This window comes from Macrobrachium nipponense, chromosome 10, assembly GCF_015104395.2.
Source record: "Macrobrachium nipponense isolate FS-2020 chromosome 10, ASM1510439v2, whole genome shotgun sequence".
Taxonomy (NCBI): Eukaryota; Metazoa; Arthropoda; class Malacostraca; order Decapoda; family Palaemonidae; genus Macrobrachium; species Macrobrachium nipponense.
In genome coordinates, this window is record NC_087204.1 from 41,183,778 (window position 1) to 41,203,697 (window position 19,920).

At 35.0% G+C, this 19,920-nt stretch overlaps 1 protein-coding gene across 7 annotated transcripts in view; it reads left to right on the top strand.

Annotated features, from left to right (window-relative positions):
• The window catches only part of LOC135223575 (broad-complex core protein-like), a 308,957-nt gene extending 289,435 nt beyond the window's left edge, over window positions 1-19,522 (top strand). For all 7 annotated transcript variants that reach the window (XM_064262101.1, XM_064262102.1, XM_064262099.1 and 4 more), the window contains one exon: window positions 17,644-19,522. In XM_064262101.1, coding sequence (XP_064118171.1) covers window positions 17,644-18,476 — 833 coding nt within the window. In that variant the 3' untranslated portion in view covers window positions 18,477-19,522. The remainder of the gene's footprint in view (window positions 1-17,643) is intronic.
• Window positions 19,523-19,920: the final 398 nt, after the last annotated feature.

The window sequence follows — 19,920 nt, forward strand, 5'->3', positions numbered from 1 at the left end:
GCAAGATGAGAAAAAGGATGATACCATATAATACCTATTGTATAGTTCAGTTCTTGCTTGAGCTTGGAGGGTTGCCTTTATGTAAGTGAACACAAAGAAAAACACATTTTCTAATGCAACAAATGACTTACCCACTGAATATGATGTTGGAAGTACACTTTTTTTATTTATCTTTCATATTGGGGGATTAAGACCACAGAACTGTTTTGGGAAGAACTATTAGTCATCTATATTAGTAATACTGTAGTAGGTGATAGGATATGTGATCATTAGGATTATGTCATTGATCGTATTAGATGTTACCAACTTCGTTCCAGCCGTGACAGGGTTTCAATTTGATTAAGTACTGAAATGAAGGTAGATCAGATTTATCACCACGAGGTTAAAATTTAAACGTAAGATATCTGTACGATTATACTCTTTAAGTAAGTAGGCTAATAATATTTATAGTAATTTGATATAAATTTAAATTATGAATAGCAGCCTTATATAACCTGCCACTGCCCTTAGGCCATATCCAATCCTTTGTGGTCCGAAAAATTAATTTGGTCTTTTTAAAATGTTAAAACGGGAAAGCATTCTTTACAAATTAGAGATGACACATTTGTTCTCATTATAGGTCACGTTTAGTTCTCGAGTGTAACACTTAACGAGGTTTCTTGTGAGATGGGTACGTTGGAAAAGATCATTCTCTTAAAGTGAAAATACATGTTGATGGCAGTGATGCTATTTTTGTATTGCTATACACTTACTGGAACCAGTATACAGATTTGTACTGGTTTCATTTGCTCTTAAAAGACATTTCACTCTTTAGAAAAGTTGCCTTCAGCATGATCTTGACTCGTAAGATGACCCTGGAAGAAAGTTTTTTCTATCATTATAATTATTATTGTTGTTATTATTATTATTATCATATTTTGAAATGTAAGGTTGTCAGGAGAATACGAGAAACAGGATGGTAGAGATTTGATCATATGTGACGGTAACGAAGATGCACGAGTGGAATTCCAAATGCATCATCGTGTGGTTATTCTTGAGCGTGCAGTGCATCTGGACTGACTCTCTAAGACGTCTTCGGTGACTGGCGCATGGATTGATCTGATCCAGAGATGTTTCTGCATTCGTGAGATTTTGCCTTTGGTCTTTAATTAAGAGAGTTGAGGTAACTTCAATTCTTCTCGGCAGCTGTTGCTGTGATCTCAGTATTCAGATGTGAAGCGTTTGGGTATGCATTTGCAGGTGTGCATGTGTGTATGTATTTCTGCATGTGTACATGTACCCAACACTAATGCATGTGGAAATTTTTATCATATAGAGTTAGTAAGTACTCAAATTAGCTTAATGATTACCACTAGATGGAGCAATGATCATGAGCTCTGTCTTTCCATAGAATTACAATTAGAGATTGGCTTAGCTTCTTTGCTTTTAGACAGGTGTATATCAGACAGTGTGTATTCATTATACTAACAGATTATTGATGAAACTTGAAAGAAAATGTACATCTGTTATCAGCTGCATGAATTACTGTCTGAAATCCTCCTTTCAAAATGCAGAGAAGACGGAATTTTTTAAACATGCCTAAAAGTGCTGTGATAAAAAATATTTACTGGGCATTTTGAACAGTTTTTCAAGTGTTCAGTATTTGATAAGTAAATCATTAATAATTTATATACACTATCAGATGATTATCTAGTTGTATATTTTGGTGGCCAAAGCCACAGAAATTTTATCTGTCAGAGTGTGAATTCTATGTAACCAATATATTGAAAAGTCTATATCGAACTTCAGAGAGATTGTTTTGGTTAGTTAAGGTGCAAGTACCACCTGTTAGTATTTGTAAGAATTCTTTAATTTTATTTATATGACCAATGACGCTGGATATGATCAGTCTCATTCAGTTAGATTGCTTATTTTTTATGTCTTTCTGTATTTTATGTAGCTTATAATGTATATTAGAATAATGTATTTTTAAAGTATATCTGTGGTTTCATAGTGTAAGGAGAATAAAAGAAGTAATTTTGAGAGCCAGGCCCCCAAGTCCACTGTGATAGAGTGGCTGCATAGATTTCTTTTCTGGCTTGATCAGTCAGGTGTGACTGGCGATAGCGTTGTCTAGCAATTGTAAGAAGAGATATACATTTAATAGTAGTATTTAACCAGAACTCCCCTTCTAACCTCCACTGGACCCTTATACCTTTAAAAAGATCCACCAGTGTTTTACTAGAAATTACTTTCGTCTCCTTTGTAAATGATGACACTGTACAGAACTTGGTTTAGTAGACTTTTACCAAATGACATTTCTTGCCTATGATTAGGTGTAGCTGGCAGAAACCTGTAGTGATTAATGAATTTAGATCTGGCTGCTTTTTCCAGCTACTCTTTTGCTGCTTGAAGAGATCAGTATTGTCCAGAATGGTTCATTAAGGAGAAAATGAGAGTCGTCTTCCATCTGAAGAAGGCTATGGTCAAATTCTGTTATTGAAGTAACACAGAAAATTGTAGTCTTACTGTTTCCCCTCTCTCTATGGATGATGTACTGACAGGGCATTTTGTACACAATCATTATTTTGCCTACTCTTTCCCAAGTATTGTGTGGGCCTACCTAGCACACTGTAGTAATGTTCTTGCCACGATGTTAATTTTATAGCACATTAATAATCAGTGTAAAGTAGAAGTTTTCTTTTACAGAGGTAAGATGGGATGCAAAAACCTTGTTAAACAATTTCTGTAGAATACTCTATTTAGTATGTGCTCTTCCAAGTGAGCGCACTGTTGCATACCGAATGTCTTTTGAAGAGCAGCCAAGTTTTCAGTCCTGAACCATGTGACCAAGTCGATTATTTAAAACCTGCAATGTGTGTGTGCTTGTTTATCTGTGTGCTTTTGTTGAAGAATGTGATTATTGGATGTAAGGGCCTAGGAAAACAAAATTAACACAGGAAACATATTTTAGCCGTTGTTTCAGCTTCTGCAGTTGTAAAAGAGGGTGAATATAGGTGTGTAAGATATTTGTGATGTAGATACGTGAGGATAACATTGATTTTGGGAAATTACAGACAGCAGTTATTTGCTAAATAAGTGATGAAAGGAAGCAAAGACGACCGTGTGATTATTGTATGACTGTAAGTCATACATATATATTTCCTTTTTTTTTAATTCGGCAACAATTAATTCATATCCCTCATGGCTTCAGAATTTGATTTTTAGTTTTTAACCCTCTTAATAATGGGAATATTCGTTTTGAGTGTTTCTTAAGTATTTCAGTTTTGCTGATTCTTAAGGGTTTGAAAGTGTGCCAAGGTACTCTTCCGAGTATATTTTTATGTCAGCAACACTAACCTGATAACTTTTATGGTATCAGGTGTCTTGGCCTTTGTTCAACACATCCGATGCCCACAGCCTGCAACATTTATAATTATAATTTGCCATAGGAGGTGTAGGCTTTCAAATAAAGATTTCAGACAGTTACGAATCTATAATATGAGGCTAAGATTAGTTCCAGTTTAACAATGTCATTATTTATAGACTGGCATCATGTAACAACTGCTGACCGAAAAGCGGCAGAGCTACAACTTATATAGGAGTTTTCACTTGCTTTCTCACAGCACATTTTAGATTATTTTGTAAAGTGGGCAAGATTTTCAGGCGCTGCATTGTCGTTTAGTAGGCGATGATAATGATAACAATATTGGCTGCATGAAAAAAATACAGCTGCACTGTCATTTACACTCCTTGGCAATTCTCTGTTATATCCATTTATCTTACAGCTACTGTACTATGTTAGTAAGCAATTCTAGGCACCTTCAATTTCAATATATAATTTATATCTTTAGGGAAAGAACCAGTTTGAGTTATATTAAAATTGTAATATCTGATGGGGTCCTGTGGTTTTTTGAATATTATTCTCATATCAAAATTTCGTTTTAACAATGTATATTCTGGAAGTTAGTGTTTTCAGGCAGATAAGAGGCAGTTTCAAAGGGATTAGGTTATATGAGGCATTTGAATCATCGTTGTGCCTTGAAGATTCACAAGGGAATTGATTATGCACCACATCGTTAAACGTTTGTAGGCACATGATTCTACTACGGCGTTCCCTTCTAGAGGCTACAAATTTTTCATTGCCAGCTGAAAGAGTGATTGGCAGGATTATGAACGTGGGCATGCAGCTTTCTGTCTCTGTCACTGCCCTGACTATTTTCTGTGGGGTTGTTGGCACAAATGTACTTTGTAAAGGATATTCCTAAGCATTTTCAAACGCTGCCTTTCAGGGTTTGTAAGTTCTCATAGGAGAGAGTGCCAATACTTGAAACAGCCAAAAAATTTTGTTGATTATATAGAAGATTACTGTCATTGTTAAGATATTTAGTTAACTTTAGTAAAGGTCTATCAGGACTAGTATAAATTATGTCCCTTAGGCTTTATATAATTATGAGTAGGCAATGGTGTTAGTTCCTATGTATATTTTCAAACCTTTTGGGGTTTTATTTTAATTTGGTGAATTGGTTATTGCAAATGTTGATACGGGCATATTGGCAGTGATAAATGCTACATGAGTAATAGGCATTGGAAGTTCAATCAGAAGAAGTATTAGGTTTTGCTCGAAGAAAAAGCTCTAATATGTTTTAAAAAAAAGCCAGAAGGGAAATGGTGCCAAAGTTGAAAGAGAGAGAGAGAGAGAGAGAGAGAGAGAGACGAGCGAGAAGAAGAAGAGAGAGAGAGAGAGAGAGATTGCATGCACATACTAGAACTATGCAGGATTGAAATGATTAGTGTTCTAAGGTACAGTCCCAACCCAAAAGTCCAGGATGAGACATTAAAAACTGGACTGAAGAACTGCCAGGAGAAGCTCATTCACAGCCACAAGTAATTTTGAGGAGGTCACCTACATTGATACAAATTATTTGGAAAACTTATGATTATTGACTTCTGAGTTGAAATAGTCCATAAAAGAATATTCATGAATATAACTGGAAAAGACAAAATGGTGGAGAAGAATTTGTTATATTACCTGCACTTGTTTCTTTAAAATGGGAGTAATACAATCAGAGTATTAAATGAAATTGCATTGATTAACTTTTCTGTATACAGTATTAAAAAGGTACAAGTGCTTTTTGCTTTGGGACGCCTTCACTGGTTCTTTTGAAAAAGGTCACAGGCAGGCAGATGTGTCCAAAAAATATTGATTTTATTACCTGGATTGACAGTGCAGTTAAACTAAAATAGAACAGAAAGAACAAATCCTACGGTCATGTTTGGGAAATGGAAAAAGGTAACAAGATTCCATAAGGACTTCTTAAGGACTCTCGTAAGGAAGGACAGAATACTTAGTTCTGGGATGAGAAATGACTTACTGAAGCCTATAGGTAGTAGGGAAAGAAAGCAAGAAAAAATTGCTCTAAGTAGCATGCAAGAATAATAAAAAAAAAAACAAACGTAAGTTTATGGATAGATAAATATGAAGTTGTTTAGCAAACGATTTGGTCACTATGCATCAGTTTCGCTGGTTCTGCCCGCCTTTGCACTTATATTAACAATCTTAGAATTCTGTTCAGCACAAAAGTGTTCCAAATAAACGTGTATTTTAGGGAGAATACGTCAGCATTATTACTAGTAAAACTATAGATGTCTTTAATGTGGGTCGTTCGTACAAAGCATTTTTAATTTTTGTAGATTAGCTTGCACAATTTAGTGAATTAGGTGTGATACCAAACATCCATGATGTTAAAAGTATGTAGATTGATATGAAATGACTTCATAGAAAAATCATTATTGTGCTGTGAGTCACAAGACACCATCTGGCCTCTGTGTAGCCTAACTCTTAGCGTTTGTGTCAAGTCTTTAGTGAGAGTTGAGACCAGAAAGCGTTTTAACGTCAGTAAATGATGTAGCTTATTTTTTTAGGGTCCTGTCATCCTTTTATTTCTAGACTTCAGTAAGAGTACATATGTGTCAAAGCCAAAAGATGCAGGGTTAATATTGAGCTTCGACAAAATTGAATGCCGTTTCTTATAAAGCGTACATGCAAAGAAATTCTGTCAAGCAAAACTTTTTAGGACTTTTTCAGAAATTCCCTTCATGCATACATTATGAACAACTGGAATTCCTTTCGTGGATGAATTATGAACAACTGTACTGGGTTGAAGTTATTTTAATGTGGATGTGGCAAGAACATACTATGGAGTAGTAGTGTCTCTCCCTCACATTTTATTAAAAGTTTCGGTGATTTTATTCAAATCCACCTTTTTGTATTTGAGACATTTAGTGCTTTCCATTTTCCTTCAATGCCCATATTTGTGACTTGTAGAGTATTGTTAATGTGTTCAATATTTTTGGATAGTGAAGAAAAAGTTTGCTATGTGTTTTCAAAGCTAGCATCTCAAGGCAAGTCAAATGGTTGTCTATTGATCCTCTTAAAATGTAAGGCAATAGTAATGTTAATAAACATAATGCAGCAGAACTCTACAGTTCAGACAGTTAAGGAGATTTTCATAGAAAATTAACCCATATTTCATTCCTTAGAGGTATAATGATTTTTGCCACTTTGTGTCCTTCAGTGCCATTGTTTATTTCATCTGAATAGATATTAGTTAAAAGTAAAGTATAAAATTCTTTACGCAGCATTTAGAAAGTAATTATACAGAGGTTTGATGTAGTTGTTGGTGACAAAAGTTATGCCAGTGGAATTCCTTTCAGAACTGTCTGTGTCTGGTCTAGGGTCTAGGGAAGGAATTTCTATAAGTAAGAAAGAGGCCAGTGCTTATTTGGTCAGACTTCCAAAGACGGACTCACCACACAAAAGAAAAGCTTGGCTATATCCTTTGGTACAGAAGTGATGCCTTTTGGAAAAAGAAAGACAGAATTGATAGTTTTGCTGTCAATAGCTTACTCTTTTACAATAGTTGTGCTTTAGGAGGGATGTGGAGTAGACATAAACACAAAGTGTCTTTGCAGCTGAAGCATTGAAACACAAGACGCACCAGCAACCGAACTCCAGAACACCGAGAGATCTCATTCATCACACTACAAACAAATGCTTAGATATACTCCCAACAGTTCCTGAAATAAATAAGGATTATATTATGCCTTTGAGACTTTTATGTAGTCATTGATGGTTTGATATTTCCGATATAGTGATATAAAATCACATGGGTTTAGTAATGATTAAAATGGTAAATATATACTCCTGGGAATATGACGTATGGTATACTATTAAGGATTCTGGACTCAAAATAAAATAGGGGAGATAAGGTAAACTTGGCCTTAGAATATGGCAAAGGTGATTATGAAGCTTGATTTCAGTAATGCCAAGATTGTTTGTACATTTCAGAATTTTGAAGTCCATTAGCCTTTACGCGAGACTTATGGCCAAAACCCTATATTAAATGCATTAAATGTATGTTATGTGTATCAGAATTTTGTGACAAACACAAAAGCATATAATGTAGCGATATGTATCATTTCACAAATTCTTCAGATTGACAATAGATTAGTTACTGTACAGCATCGGTCATCCGAATTTCCACCCTTTGCAATAGAATCACGACGAATACAATCAGTATTACTCTCTGACAACAGGAAAAATAAAATGGAATCATGATGTACATCAACTGTGCCAATTCCGAAGTGATCATTTGTGGACGACAGGTGTTTTGTCACTTTTGGTTATTCAGAAGGAAGATGATAAAGAATGTGTGTGATATTCATATTTTCCTAATGTACTGTTAAGAAGGTTTGAAATCAGTCAATTTTGTAATACAACCACCATTATTACATGGTAATTTTATACTTGTGCTGTGAAGCATATTCAGTTACAAAGCCAAGGCATTGCATTACAGTATGGCGGTGTATGCAACCATTTTTAAGGAACAGTTAATTATAGACTATTATTCAATAATGGCAACATTTGCCCCCAGTTATTCATTCTTCAACCACTGAGAAAAGGGTAAACGACGCCTGATTTTTAAGTTCTTACCTCACGGCTGTCATTGACTTGAAGAGAGGATGGTGGACAGAACTTTCAGAATTGTCAAGGAAAAAAGCACTGCAGTGTGAATCCTTTCTGTTAACGTAATCTCCATGATGTGAAGAGTACGGAAATTTAACTGTGTAAACTTTGTTACTTTCACAATTTGTAATATTCATAATACAATGTGTTTGGGTCTGATCCTTTGCTTCTTTCACAATTTGTAATATTTATAATACAATGTGTTCGGGTCTGATCCTGATATCTAAAGCAAGCCAGCTCATGTAGAAGTTTATTTTAAGCATTGTTTTTATGGACAGCGATTACTGTGATATCATGCACAAACTTTCTCTAGGAAAAAATGCTCCTCAACTTCATCTTCATACACTAGTCTGTAGGCTGTCCCACACATCCAAGAGGTCAAGATCACATTTTTCATTTCTTTTCAGATAATTTAAATCATTTTTGCTGTTGTTTCCAGTTTTTATCCCTGTTTATTAGTGTACGACATTAACATACAGGTATAGTATTGCGGCTACGGTGCCTAGCCCTAGAAGAAGAGACCCACCATGTTTTAAAGTTTTTGAAATCAGTATCTGTGTGTAAATGATAAAACGAGAAGAAGAAGGAAATGAGTCATCTCATGCACTAAGCATACTATAAATTCTGAGTCAAACATCCTGGATGCATGTAAAGCCATACTGTACTGCCATGAAATATTTGAGGTTTGTGATTGGATAATGAAGTCAAAAAGGCTGTGTTAATCTGTAATGAAAACACAAACTTGTCCCATTCGTGGTCTTCTCTAATATAGTATACTGTATTGCACTGACATAGTCTGTTTGTTACCTTTTAACACTTTTTGATGTCTAGGATCCTTATTAATGTAGGACTCCCCAGTACAACTTTGTGTTTTCTTTACCGAAGATATGTATTGTAACGGTTTTAAGTCAGCATGGGAATGGTGTACTAGAAATGAGGCTGCCGAGTCAACATCTTTCTTCACTTCTGCACTCGTGACAAAGGTCATTTGAACTAAGCTGGTCCAATCATTCTATTGATTTCTTTGTTCAATATATTGTACTCTACTCAGATAAACTTTTGTTTAGGATGAAGGGAATGTAATTGTCAAATAATAAGTCTTAGTTCCGGTTGAATATCGTTAAAATTACAAAGCCCTGTATACATACATCATCCATACATACAAACATGCATATGTATATACATACAACTAGATATGTATATATATATATATATATATATATATATATGTATATATATATATGTATATTTTATAGAGGATATGTGTATATATATATACATATACACCATATTTAATTTATATATGTATATGCATGGATATATGTATGATATATCTATAAATATATATATGATATATTATATATATATAAATATATATATATATATATATATATATATATATATATCCATATTATATATATATGCATTATATGTGTGTATGTATGTAACTGGAATGTATGTCATATGTAATGTTGATATTTTAATTCAAAGAATATATTGTATAAACACTCGAGTCTATTATGTGTGCTTATTTGTGTGCGGACACATGTACACAAACATGCACACAGTAAAACATCCAAAAGCAAATGGGAAACCAAAATGGAAAATGCTGAGTTTAGTCAGATGACCTTTGTGAGCATCTTGATGTGATCTTGCTGTAGCAGTAAACTGACAATCAGTTACTTTGTAAGTTTCTATATGCATATAATACAATCATGGTCCCGTGATATTAAAATTGTAGAGATAATTTGTGAGAGAACGGCAATTTCTAGTGTGTAACTTATTAGATCTAGATTAAGATGGTACGTCAGACGTACATTTGAATGTGATATTATAGTGTGATTTGTTCTATTGATCTGAAATTGTGATACTTTTCTTAAGGAATCATCGGTTATTAGCGAATTAAATTTTTGTACTGTTGCAATTAAAAGGCCAAGGAGACAACTGTTTTCTTCTCTTCAAGCCAGACTCTGTAGAACAGACCAGCCATTCCAGTTGTAGAATAACTGAAAAGACTGGTCATAACCATGATTATATAGCAGTTTAAACAAGAGAAGCTTAACGTGAATTAAGTTTCAGAGCTTATGAAATAAAAGTTATGTTGAACCCATACTTACGTATATACTGGACAACCAATAAAGTAAAAGTTCATTAAATATATGAAGACATAAAGATAATGTTGAGCTGGTCTGTGATGGTGGTATGAAGTTAACAGATTTTCTCCACTGCACAGCACCTGAGAGGTAGCTACTGCTCGGACTGCGGCATTGCTTGCCTTGTAGTGGTGTACTGCATTAGCAACTGAGAAACCACATCACAGTGTTATGCTGTTAAGCTGAATAGGTCACCTCTTGACTAGCAATGCTGTGCGCAAACCGAAAAAAACGCCTCCAGCCAACTCTTTCTCCCCTGAACAGTATATTTTTTGTAAGTTTTATTTTGAAAGTCATTATGATCATTTTTCCCGTGGTCATAAGACTCGGCCAGTGAGATGGATGGTCGAAGGTCGAGAAACACTCAATTTGTTGGGGCTGAAATATATCGTGCAAGAAATCAACTATTTTGAATCTTGTGAAAGCATATTGTGGCACAAGATCAACCAGGCCCCACTATGGGTGTAAAGATGAATTTTTTCCATTCGACACTGAAAAAATGCAGGTATCTCAGTGATCAAAGTTAAGCTTTTGCAACTTCCTGAGCATTCACATTCTCACTTATATAGAAATTTTAACCTTGACATTGTTGAAAGGGAAATTAGTGTAGAATGAAGTAATGAAATCAGACGAAATAACAAAATGCTAAAAACTCCTTTAGCTGGAAAACACCAAACATACATAGGAAGTGCCACTTAGGTAAAGCAATGCAGAGGTAAATTTGGTCCATCTGCTCAACGACATGAAAACAATCCAATATTGCTTCAACAGAAAAAGTCATAAGAATGTTCTGTCTGCAGGCTTACTGTAAGCAGTTCATTATCTGTTGAACTCTTTGTTGCAAATTTGAAGTAATTTGTGCAGTTTCAAGTATTCGAAGTCTTAGTAAAATAAAGGAACATTACAGAGATGCAACATTAAAAATAAAATAACACTGATCCTAGACCCTACAACTTTGAACCGAAGACAGATAGATGACCACACATCCCAAAACGCCAGTGATTTCAAATTTCCTCAAGGTACATCTACTCAATAATATAATACAATCCTGTGTGTACTTAATGGGTTCTGTTGGTTTTATCCCCATGTGTATTACCAGAATTACCAAATTGGTCTAAACCGAATATTTTAGTTCATCAGTGTGTTACTTTTACTTGGTGAAACATAAGTGATCCTTCTACAATAACAAGTTTTTTTTTGTCTTCGACATATTCCTGTTATATATAACTAATTTTGTTTAGAATTTAGATTTTCTTGAAACCGGCATAGATTATTCTCCTTGTCAACTTGATCGCTTGACTCAGTGGTCTGGTTAGACTACCTGATAACAACCGACTTGCATAAATATGACTTAACCTAATTTTAACGTGACAGTCGTATTTTCTTATGGCAAAGTGTTAGAATTTTAGTATCATTCAAGTGAATTTTAGAACTGTTGGAGAAATTTTAATAAGTCTACGCTCATATTTTTGGGGGCGAATCGTTTGAGAAAAATACGCTGTATCCAGGTTTTTATAATTTCAGATATAAGCAGTTTGCATAACCATTATGATAATTAAAGAACTATCGGAGAGAATAAACTGTAACTCTTTGTCAACTAGAATTCAATTCCAGGTACATTTAACCGAAAGTTGAACTGCAATTTATTTACTTTGTTTGGTTTGTTAGAAGTGAGAGTTACTTCTTTGAGTGCCAGAGAGGTGGTGCTTGGGTAGTACAGTGAGAGAAATTGTGCTCTGCAACTGTCATTCCCCTGTCAAGGTCCTACTTTGTTCCCAATTTCGAAGCTCTTCTTTCCAAATTGTTTCCATTTTCCAAGTTACAGAAATATAAGAATTTGAGCAGCATCCATTTAATTTGCGTAAAGAATGTATGACAATTGACGAACTTTATATGATTTCGAATATAGATTAATGGTACTCGGAAATGGACCGTGTTATTTCTTTTTCTGAATTTATTCGTTTTAGAAATAAAATTTAGACAGTCATCTTTGCCAAATCATATAAAGGAAGAGGAATTTCCTTAAACGTCCAATCCCTGGGATTAAGGGGCTTGTACTATATATATATATATATATATATATATATATATATATATATATATATATATATATATATATATATATCTATATATATATATATATATATATATATATATATATATATATATATATATATATATATATATATATATATATGCATGTATTATGATCATCTTTCTTTTAAGTGTAGGGTGGGGGAGTGTCTCCTGTGATGATGAAGGTAATAGTGATTAAGTTTAGTTCTCCCATCATGGAAGGACTGGGAACTTTCTACTGAAGTCTGTTATGCATAGGCATTGCCGAAGATTGCGTGCGTATTAATACCGAAATCAGCTTATGAAAAATGCACAACATCGCAGTTAATTTAAATCTATTGATACAGGTGCACATTCTGGCATTTTCTTACTACAGGAAAATTTGAATGAGATCGAATATTCACGAAGAATTTAAGTTGTTGATGAGAATACGACACCATCGAAATCCATTTTTCAAAAACCTCTGGAACTAAGGAGTTTCATACATGTTTCCGTTGATGCCAGATGTCTAGTTAAACTTCTTCATTTTGAAAAATCTTGGTTTTTTTCCATTTTTATGATCACATTCTCGTATATACGAAGAATTGGGAATACAATTTTGAACTAATAACATCCGAGTTTTAGTTGTACTTTAATAAACATTACGTTTTTCTTCATCTTCTTAAAAAACCCCACGAGAAAAGTTTGGGAATTAATTAGTCCGGTTTCTATATACTTTTTGTGTTTGCATTGTAGTAACTCTGAAATGATTGAACTGTTGGTCAAACGGAGATGGTCTGACTTAGAGCAATAAAGTTCAACCTGTAGTATATTGAAAAAAAAAAAATTAAATTCCAAGGAAAATATTTTTCCTGGTCTTTTGCTATCTTGCTCACCATATATTTATATCCTTCATATCCTTCAAAGGCTGGTGCTCTGTCTCCACAATTTGTGACGTTACACTAAATCACAATTCTAGAAAGAATAAGTCATGGCTGTGACTTCATTTTTGAGGTCTTGCTTAGTATGTCTGGAAGTAGGGTCAAAAGTTCTTCCAGCTAATGTCTTCATTACGGCTAAATGTCTTGGAGGCAAATCTACTCTCATTTGAAAGTATCATTAACCGCTGAGGCCTAGGAACAAAAATTAAAGCATTTTGTGCATGATTTCTGTCAAGGCAGAACCCAGAGACCCAAAATGCAGTCACTGCGATAGGACAGGTTGAATGCCGAAAATTATGAAAATTATATAGAGAGAGGTGAGAAGAAGTTATTGTAACGAAATGGAAATGTAAATGAATTATATTTATTAAATAGATAGAAACATGAAGAAAGGAATATTATTAGATAACGAATAAGGAAATCGAATAGATTATATAATTCTTATAATATCTATATTAAAAATATTATATCCAAGAGCGAGAGAATTATTGATAATGGATGAATAATGAATAATTGGAACTGTGAGATTGAGAGAGATATTAATAAAGGAGAATGAATAATTACAGATTGAGAGTGACAGAAAAGGATATCATTGCTAAAGGATGAAATTGAAGAACTTTATAAATGAGAGAAAGTGAGAGGAGATTGATTACGAATGAATATAAGATTATCAGATAATCAACTATCGAATTATCTATATATACTTATATGTTATAATATATATACAGAGAGGAGAAGAGAAATTATTTGATAAGGGATGAAAATGAATAATTGTAAATGTGGAGAGGAGAAGGAGGGATTATTAATAGAGGATGGAAATGAAATAATTACAGATGAGGAGTGACAGAAAAAGAATATGAGAAAGGATGAAAATGAATATATAAATGAGAGAACAAAGTGAGAGGAAGTTATTGATAATGAATTTGGGAAAGAATGATTATATATATATAATATATATATATATATATATATATTCTATAATTAATTTATATATGTATATATATATATATATATAACTATAATATAATATATTATATATATAAGAGAGAGAGAGAATTATTGATAAAGGATGAAAATGAATAATTGTAAATGTGAGAGAGAGAGGAGATTGTTAATAGAGGATGAAAATGAATAATTACAGATGAGAGTGACAGAAAAGATATTATTGATAAAGGATGAAAATAAATCATTATACGAGAAAGAGAGAGAAGGTAAATATGAATGAGGGACAGTTCAGTATTTGTCACTCCAATGGCAGGGTAAGCAAATGGAGAAAGAGAAGGAAACAGAACGGGAAGCAGCAGTGATAAAAGAATTCATCAAAAGCAAGAGCCTGTAGTTGGGTATATTGCTTGAAGCGGATCAATCTCCTATTTCATAACATGAAACTTGACGTTTAACTATAAATTAAGATAAAATGTGTCAGAATTATTGATGGTCACACTTATTTTCCGGCCAGCGAAACGATTCCCGCAATGTCTGTGGGAACGTCAACTTGACGTTTGATAGTACCTGAATATTTTAGTGCTGGTGGATAATTAAGGAATCTTTGAAAAACGTTGTCACAAGAAGGTCACTTAATTTGTTTGAAATTAATTCACTGAAAGTCGTACAACATTATTCAAAAGTGCTTTTGATTTAGGGTCATATTCAGGTAAGTAATTGCTTATATTCAGTACTGAGGGAGATAATGCACAAAAAATATATATCTATAGTTTGAATCAACAGGTGTACGAAAATAGCAGACTAACCCTTCCAGGAGAGCAATTTATATATATATATATATATATATATATATATATATATATATATATATATATATACATTATTATGTATGGAAGAATGCATGGTCTTACCAGGAATACAGAATCTTAAACCTAAACATCTTTGGTGCCTCTAAGAAGCCGTAGGTGACCAGTACTTCCATGTTCTTACCTTGGATAAATATAGACTTGTGTTTTTCAGTAATCAGCTTTCCTTTAAGGTAAAATACATAAGTATCTGACATAAAACTTAGTTCATTGTAAATGCAACTTTGTCTGCCTTATTTTCAGTGGTTTACAGCCTTTGGGTGTCATGCACCCTTTTCTATACTTTGTCCCGTCAGTGTTGCCTTGAACCGTACATGTTTTATATTGGAATTCAGCTGTGAGGTTGTGAAAGAAGTACCGTTCATTGGGTGAATACCGAACTTTCTATAGTAATAAAATCCGAGTGGATCTTGTTTGTCCTCCCCTGAGTGGCAGTAGGTGAGACATGACACAGCAACCCACCCCCGGGAAACCGGTTTATACGCTCTGGGTGGGAGCGAGGTAGATAGTTCAGACATCCACCCTCCTCCTGCAAACCTGTTTGCCCGCCCCCGGTGGGGACGGGGTAGATAGGGGAATGGGATGGTAAGGAAACTAGCAGTGACGGGTTCCAGAGCGTGTAGTGCGTGCCAACAAGCTTGTACAATAATAAACCTTCAGCAGAGTATAAATCTGTCTCGGGAGTGCCTGTTTCTCATGCTTTGCTCTTTGACATTTGAATGACACCCACTTCAAGGAGAGGAGAGTATATACCGTGGGGTACATTCTCATTAATACTGGAATATAGAATTGCGAAGAGGAATACAAGCCTACATACTTTATATTTCTTAATGTGCTACAGTAAGGCCAGTGGGCGTAGGGAATTATTTTTACCATATAATCTTGGACTTCTTGCCATTTATCCACTCGGTTAAAGAAAACATATTCTAACGTTACAGCTGTTTGCAATATTAGGAAACAGTTATGATGTAAAGTTAATGACGGCTATTTTCTCTGATTATGGTAGTGTTATAAACAACAATAAGCAAGTCACGGACAGCTTGTAGGTTCAGACTCCTTTCTAACATTGTGCAAGTCAACTGAAGGTACTTTATGTAAGTAATGTGATTGTATATTTTCCTTTGTACCAAATGAGAAATATTCTTTTGGGGTACCAGGTACAAAAATCCATGAGTACAACAACTGTGTTTTGCAGTCACGAGTCACATAAATGTGTTCAAGTATGAATACACAATATTTTCACTTATATAACTTACCCGGTGGTTACATATAGCTGTCGTCTCCTGACGTCAGCTATATGTAACCACCGGGTAAGTATAAGTGAAACTTTATATTATTATAAAAATGTCATGTTATTTTTTACCTGCTTTGGAAACATATAAATACATCATTTTCTTAGTTAACATCTTAGCCTGAAGATTGCTAAACACTAATGCAGTGATTGTCAGACTGAAAAAAACAAAATACACGGAAAAATAATTCAAACTGCATCTACGTCAAATGCAAGATAGTCGAAATGACATTTGTACCCCATACATTCAGAAATATAAAGCAATTTATGTGACAGCTTCTAATGCTACAGAGGAGGCTAGTTGCCAACGGTTTCCCCAGTTTCTTGTACAAATTAAAACCCTCATATTTTACAACGTATGCACCCTAACCTATTGACACACCACATTGTAGACTAACCATCGAACAGGATATATGGCAGTGAGTTCAGTTGATGTGACTGAGCTGACCCGTTAAGGGGAGCCAGTCTATGATTGATTGCTGTCAGGCAATAAGGAATGTGCATTGGACGATGCATTGGAGAGTAGGGCTTAAAGTGGCCTGATGGTCTTACTGGTAGTAAATGATTTTGGTGATTGTCCTTTTGGTGAATGTATACTATGTGCTTGACTCTATAAATATGAGGTGATTTGGATTACTTAATTTTAACTTTGAGATATGGTAAGGATATAGCGGTACTTTGTTTGTCTGTTGATTTGCATTTAATTTGTGTTTATAAAGCCTTTTCCAAAATAGGGTAGCACAAGTGCTTCCATACAATGAAATCAGCTTTACCACACACCATAAATTTTGCAGAACTATCCCTATAGTGGCAGTTCCTGCTACGTGCGAGAAGTAAGTATTAGTATGAACAGTGAATTTGTGGAGCAAAGCAAGCAATAACGATAAAGTTTCGCATAATTTTATATACTTGAAAATGTAGCTGAATAAAATCTTACAAGTATGTGGGATAGAGCTACGGTTTTTATTTTGAAATGGTTTAAAACACCTTCAGTTTCAGGGAATCTCTTCCTCTACCATTTCTCTTCATTGAGGATTTTGCGTTTATCACTGATTCCACACATTTACTCAAACCATTTCATTTGTGTGCAATGGTAGTTTGTTTCTTTACCATTTATGTAAGAGCCAACAATTTTCCGTGAATTTGCTTGATCGTTTGAAGATTTAGTGTGCTTAGTTTTCAGTAAAGACACCCTCCTGCAGTCTATGATGTTGAGAGCTTCTTTTCATGTTAACTTTACTTTATCTAGTTATTACTAATATTCTTTTTTACTTCATAGCATTCTCAGTGGAGCATTGCATATTGCAATTAAACTTGCAATGTATGAGTTTATATGCCAATAGTTTTCATGCTGTAATTTCAGTTGCTGCCACTTCTTTTTCAGGAAGCGGTGGTCCAGAGGAAATAGATCGTCCCATGCCTTGTGAAGAAGTACGTCACGATATGCGGGATATAAGGTATGACTTACCACCAGATCCTCGGATAGAACATCGCCAGGATCCACCTCTTGATCTTCGAGGAGACACAAGAGGTGATCAGAGAGTTGATATCCGCAGTGATATACGAGTGGTTGAGGTGAGAGGTGGGGGGGAAAGGACAGGTACATCTCCACCATTACCTCCAAGTTCATTACCACATTCTTGTCAGCTTTGTGGAAAATTGATTTCTTGTCGTCGGAATTTGTGGAAGCACATGGAACGAGTCCACTTCAATAATCCCGCCGTCCGCTGCTCGCTGTGCGCTAAGATGTTTAAGAATAAGTATGCTCTTAAGGATCATCAGCGTATTTACCACGGTGGCCTGAGTGAGCCACCACCACCTCCAACACACTCTGCCTCTATCCTATCATGTATCCTCCAAGATCCAAGGCACCAGCAGCCTCCACAGCCCCATGACCCCCGAGGCCCACCTCCCCTAGAGATGCCGCAACCTGGACTCCTGCCGAGGGATTCACACATGCGACATCCCATGGATTCACCTCACACCCAGCCTCTTTCCCGTCGACATCATGAGGAGGATGAATATGCGGGAGCCACAGCTTACCCAAGCATGGGTATGGGCCCAATTATACCACAGTCACTAGCTCCAACCTTAGTGGGAAGTCCATCTTCACTGAGTAGGTCACGCCCTGATTGGTCAACACAGGATGATCCCTTGTCCTTAGTAAACCGTGCCCTGCTTTCTGAGCTACATCATTTGGTAACTAAGGCTGACTAAGCGTCAAGCTTGTGGTCGTGCTGTTCGCTAGTCTGCCCTGCACCAGACACCTTGCGGTGGTGCCCGGCCTCATTACTCCCTCAACCAGTAGGGTACACCTCGCCTGGCCGTAAGCTCCCTACCGTTGGTGCTGGTGACCACCCATGCCCATACAACGACCACACTTACACCGCCCATCACTCTGGTAACCTAGTTTGACATCTTTTGTCCTTGGTAGCCAGTCGTGTTTACTGTAGCCAGCCTATATATCCTTCAATTGTGCCGAGGTGGGCCCAGGGGGTTGCCGCATCTCACCCATGATAGCTTTAACCTCCGATGGAGGAGGCATGCTGTTACCAAACAGGCGCCACTGTGTCCCTACCTGGTGCCTGTTCAACACGGCAGTTTAGTCGTTACCACAATAGTCTCTCCAGTTGTGTGTTCAGCTCGCACCCGCAGCTACCCTATATGTAAGCAGCCTAGAAATATGGACGCACACGCTTCCCTAACTCACTGACTCAACCAGAGGTCCATAGTGATAGTCCCCAAGGTTATGACATCTGCTGGTGGAGTTGGAGACATTGAAATCTGCTTCGGATTTTTCATTCCAGCAGTCTGTAAACCTGTGATTGTGATACGAGTGACATTTTCAAGGTGTTGGGATAAAATTTGTATAATGCATTGAAATTTGTTATCTCAAACAAATGCCCAAAGTAACATATTGGCTGTGATAGAATTATTATTGGTTATTGTATGGATGTGATGGAAATCCTATTAACACACTTTTTTGAAGATTCTGAATCAGTAATCAATGTGTCCTACACATGACTGCCTGAGTCAAGCCTTAACTCAGTGGTCCATAGAAGCAGTAAAAGTGGCTCTCCTAAAGTATACTGTATTCATTAATGCTTTTTAACCTCCTGTACTAACTAATCCGTATTGGTTTGTAAAAAAAAAATCCAAGTTGTGCACAAATTCCATTTAAAACTTTCTTACCTGTTTCACTTTTTTTAATGCAGTTATTACATTTATCACTTTTTATAATAATCATTTGAATGTTAACCAGAGTTTAAGATATATATATATATATATATAATATATATATATATATATATATATATATATATATATATATATATATATATATCTATATATTATATATATATATATATATATATATATATATATATATAATTTATATATTATATATATTATATATATATATATTATATTATATATAATATATATAGATATATATATATAGTATATATATACATATTTATTATATATAATATATAATATATATAATATATATATATATATAAATATATTTCGCAGATTAAACTTCTCAACAAGAAAATGAATCACATCAGCTACAATTAAATTTCACAAGTTATTATTTTAGTTTTTACAGCATTTCATATTAAATAATTAATCCATCTTGAGCCTATGAGCACGACTTACT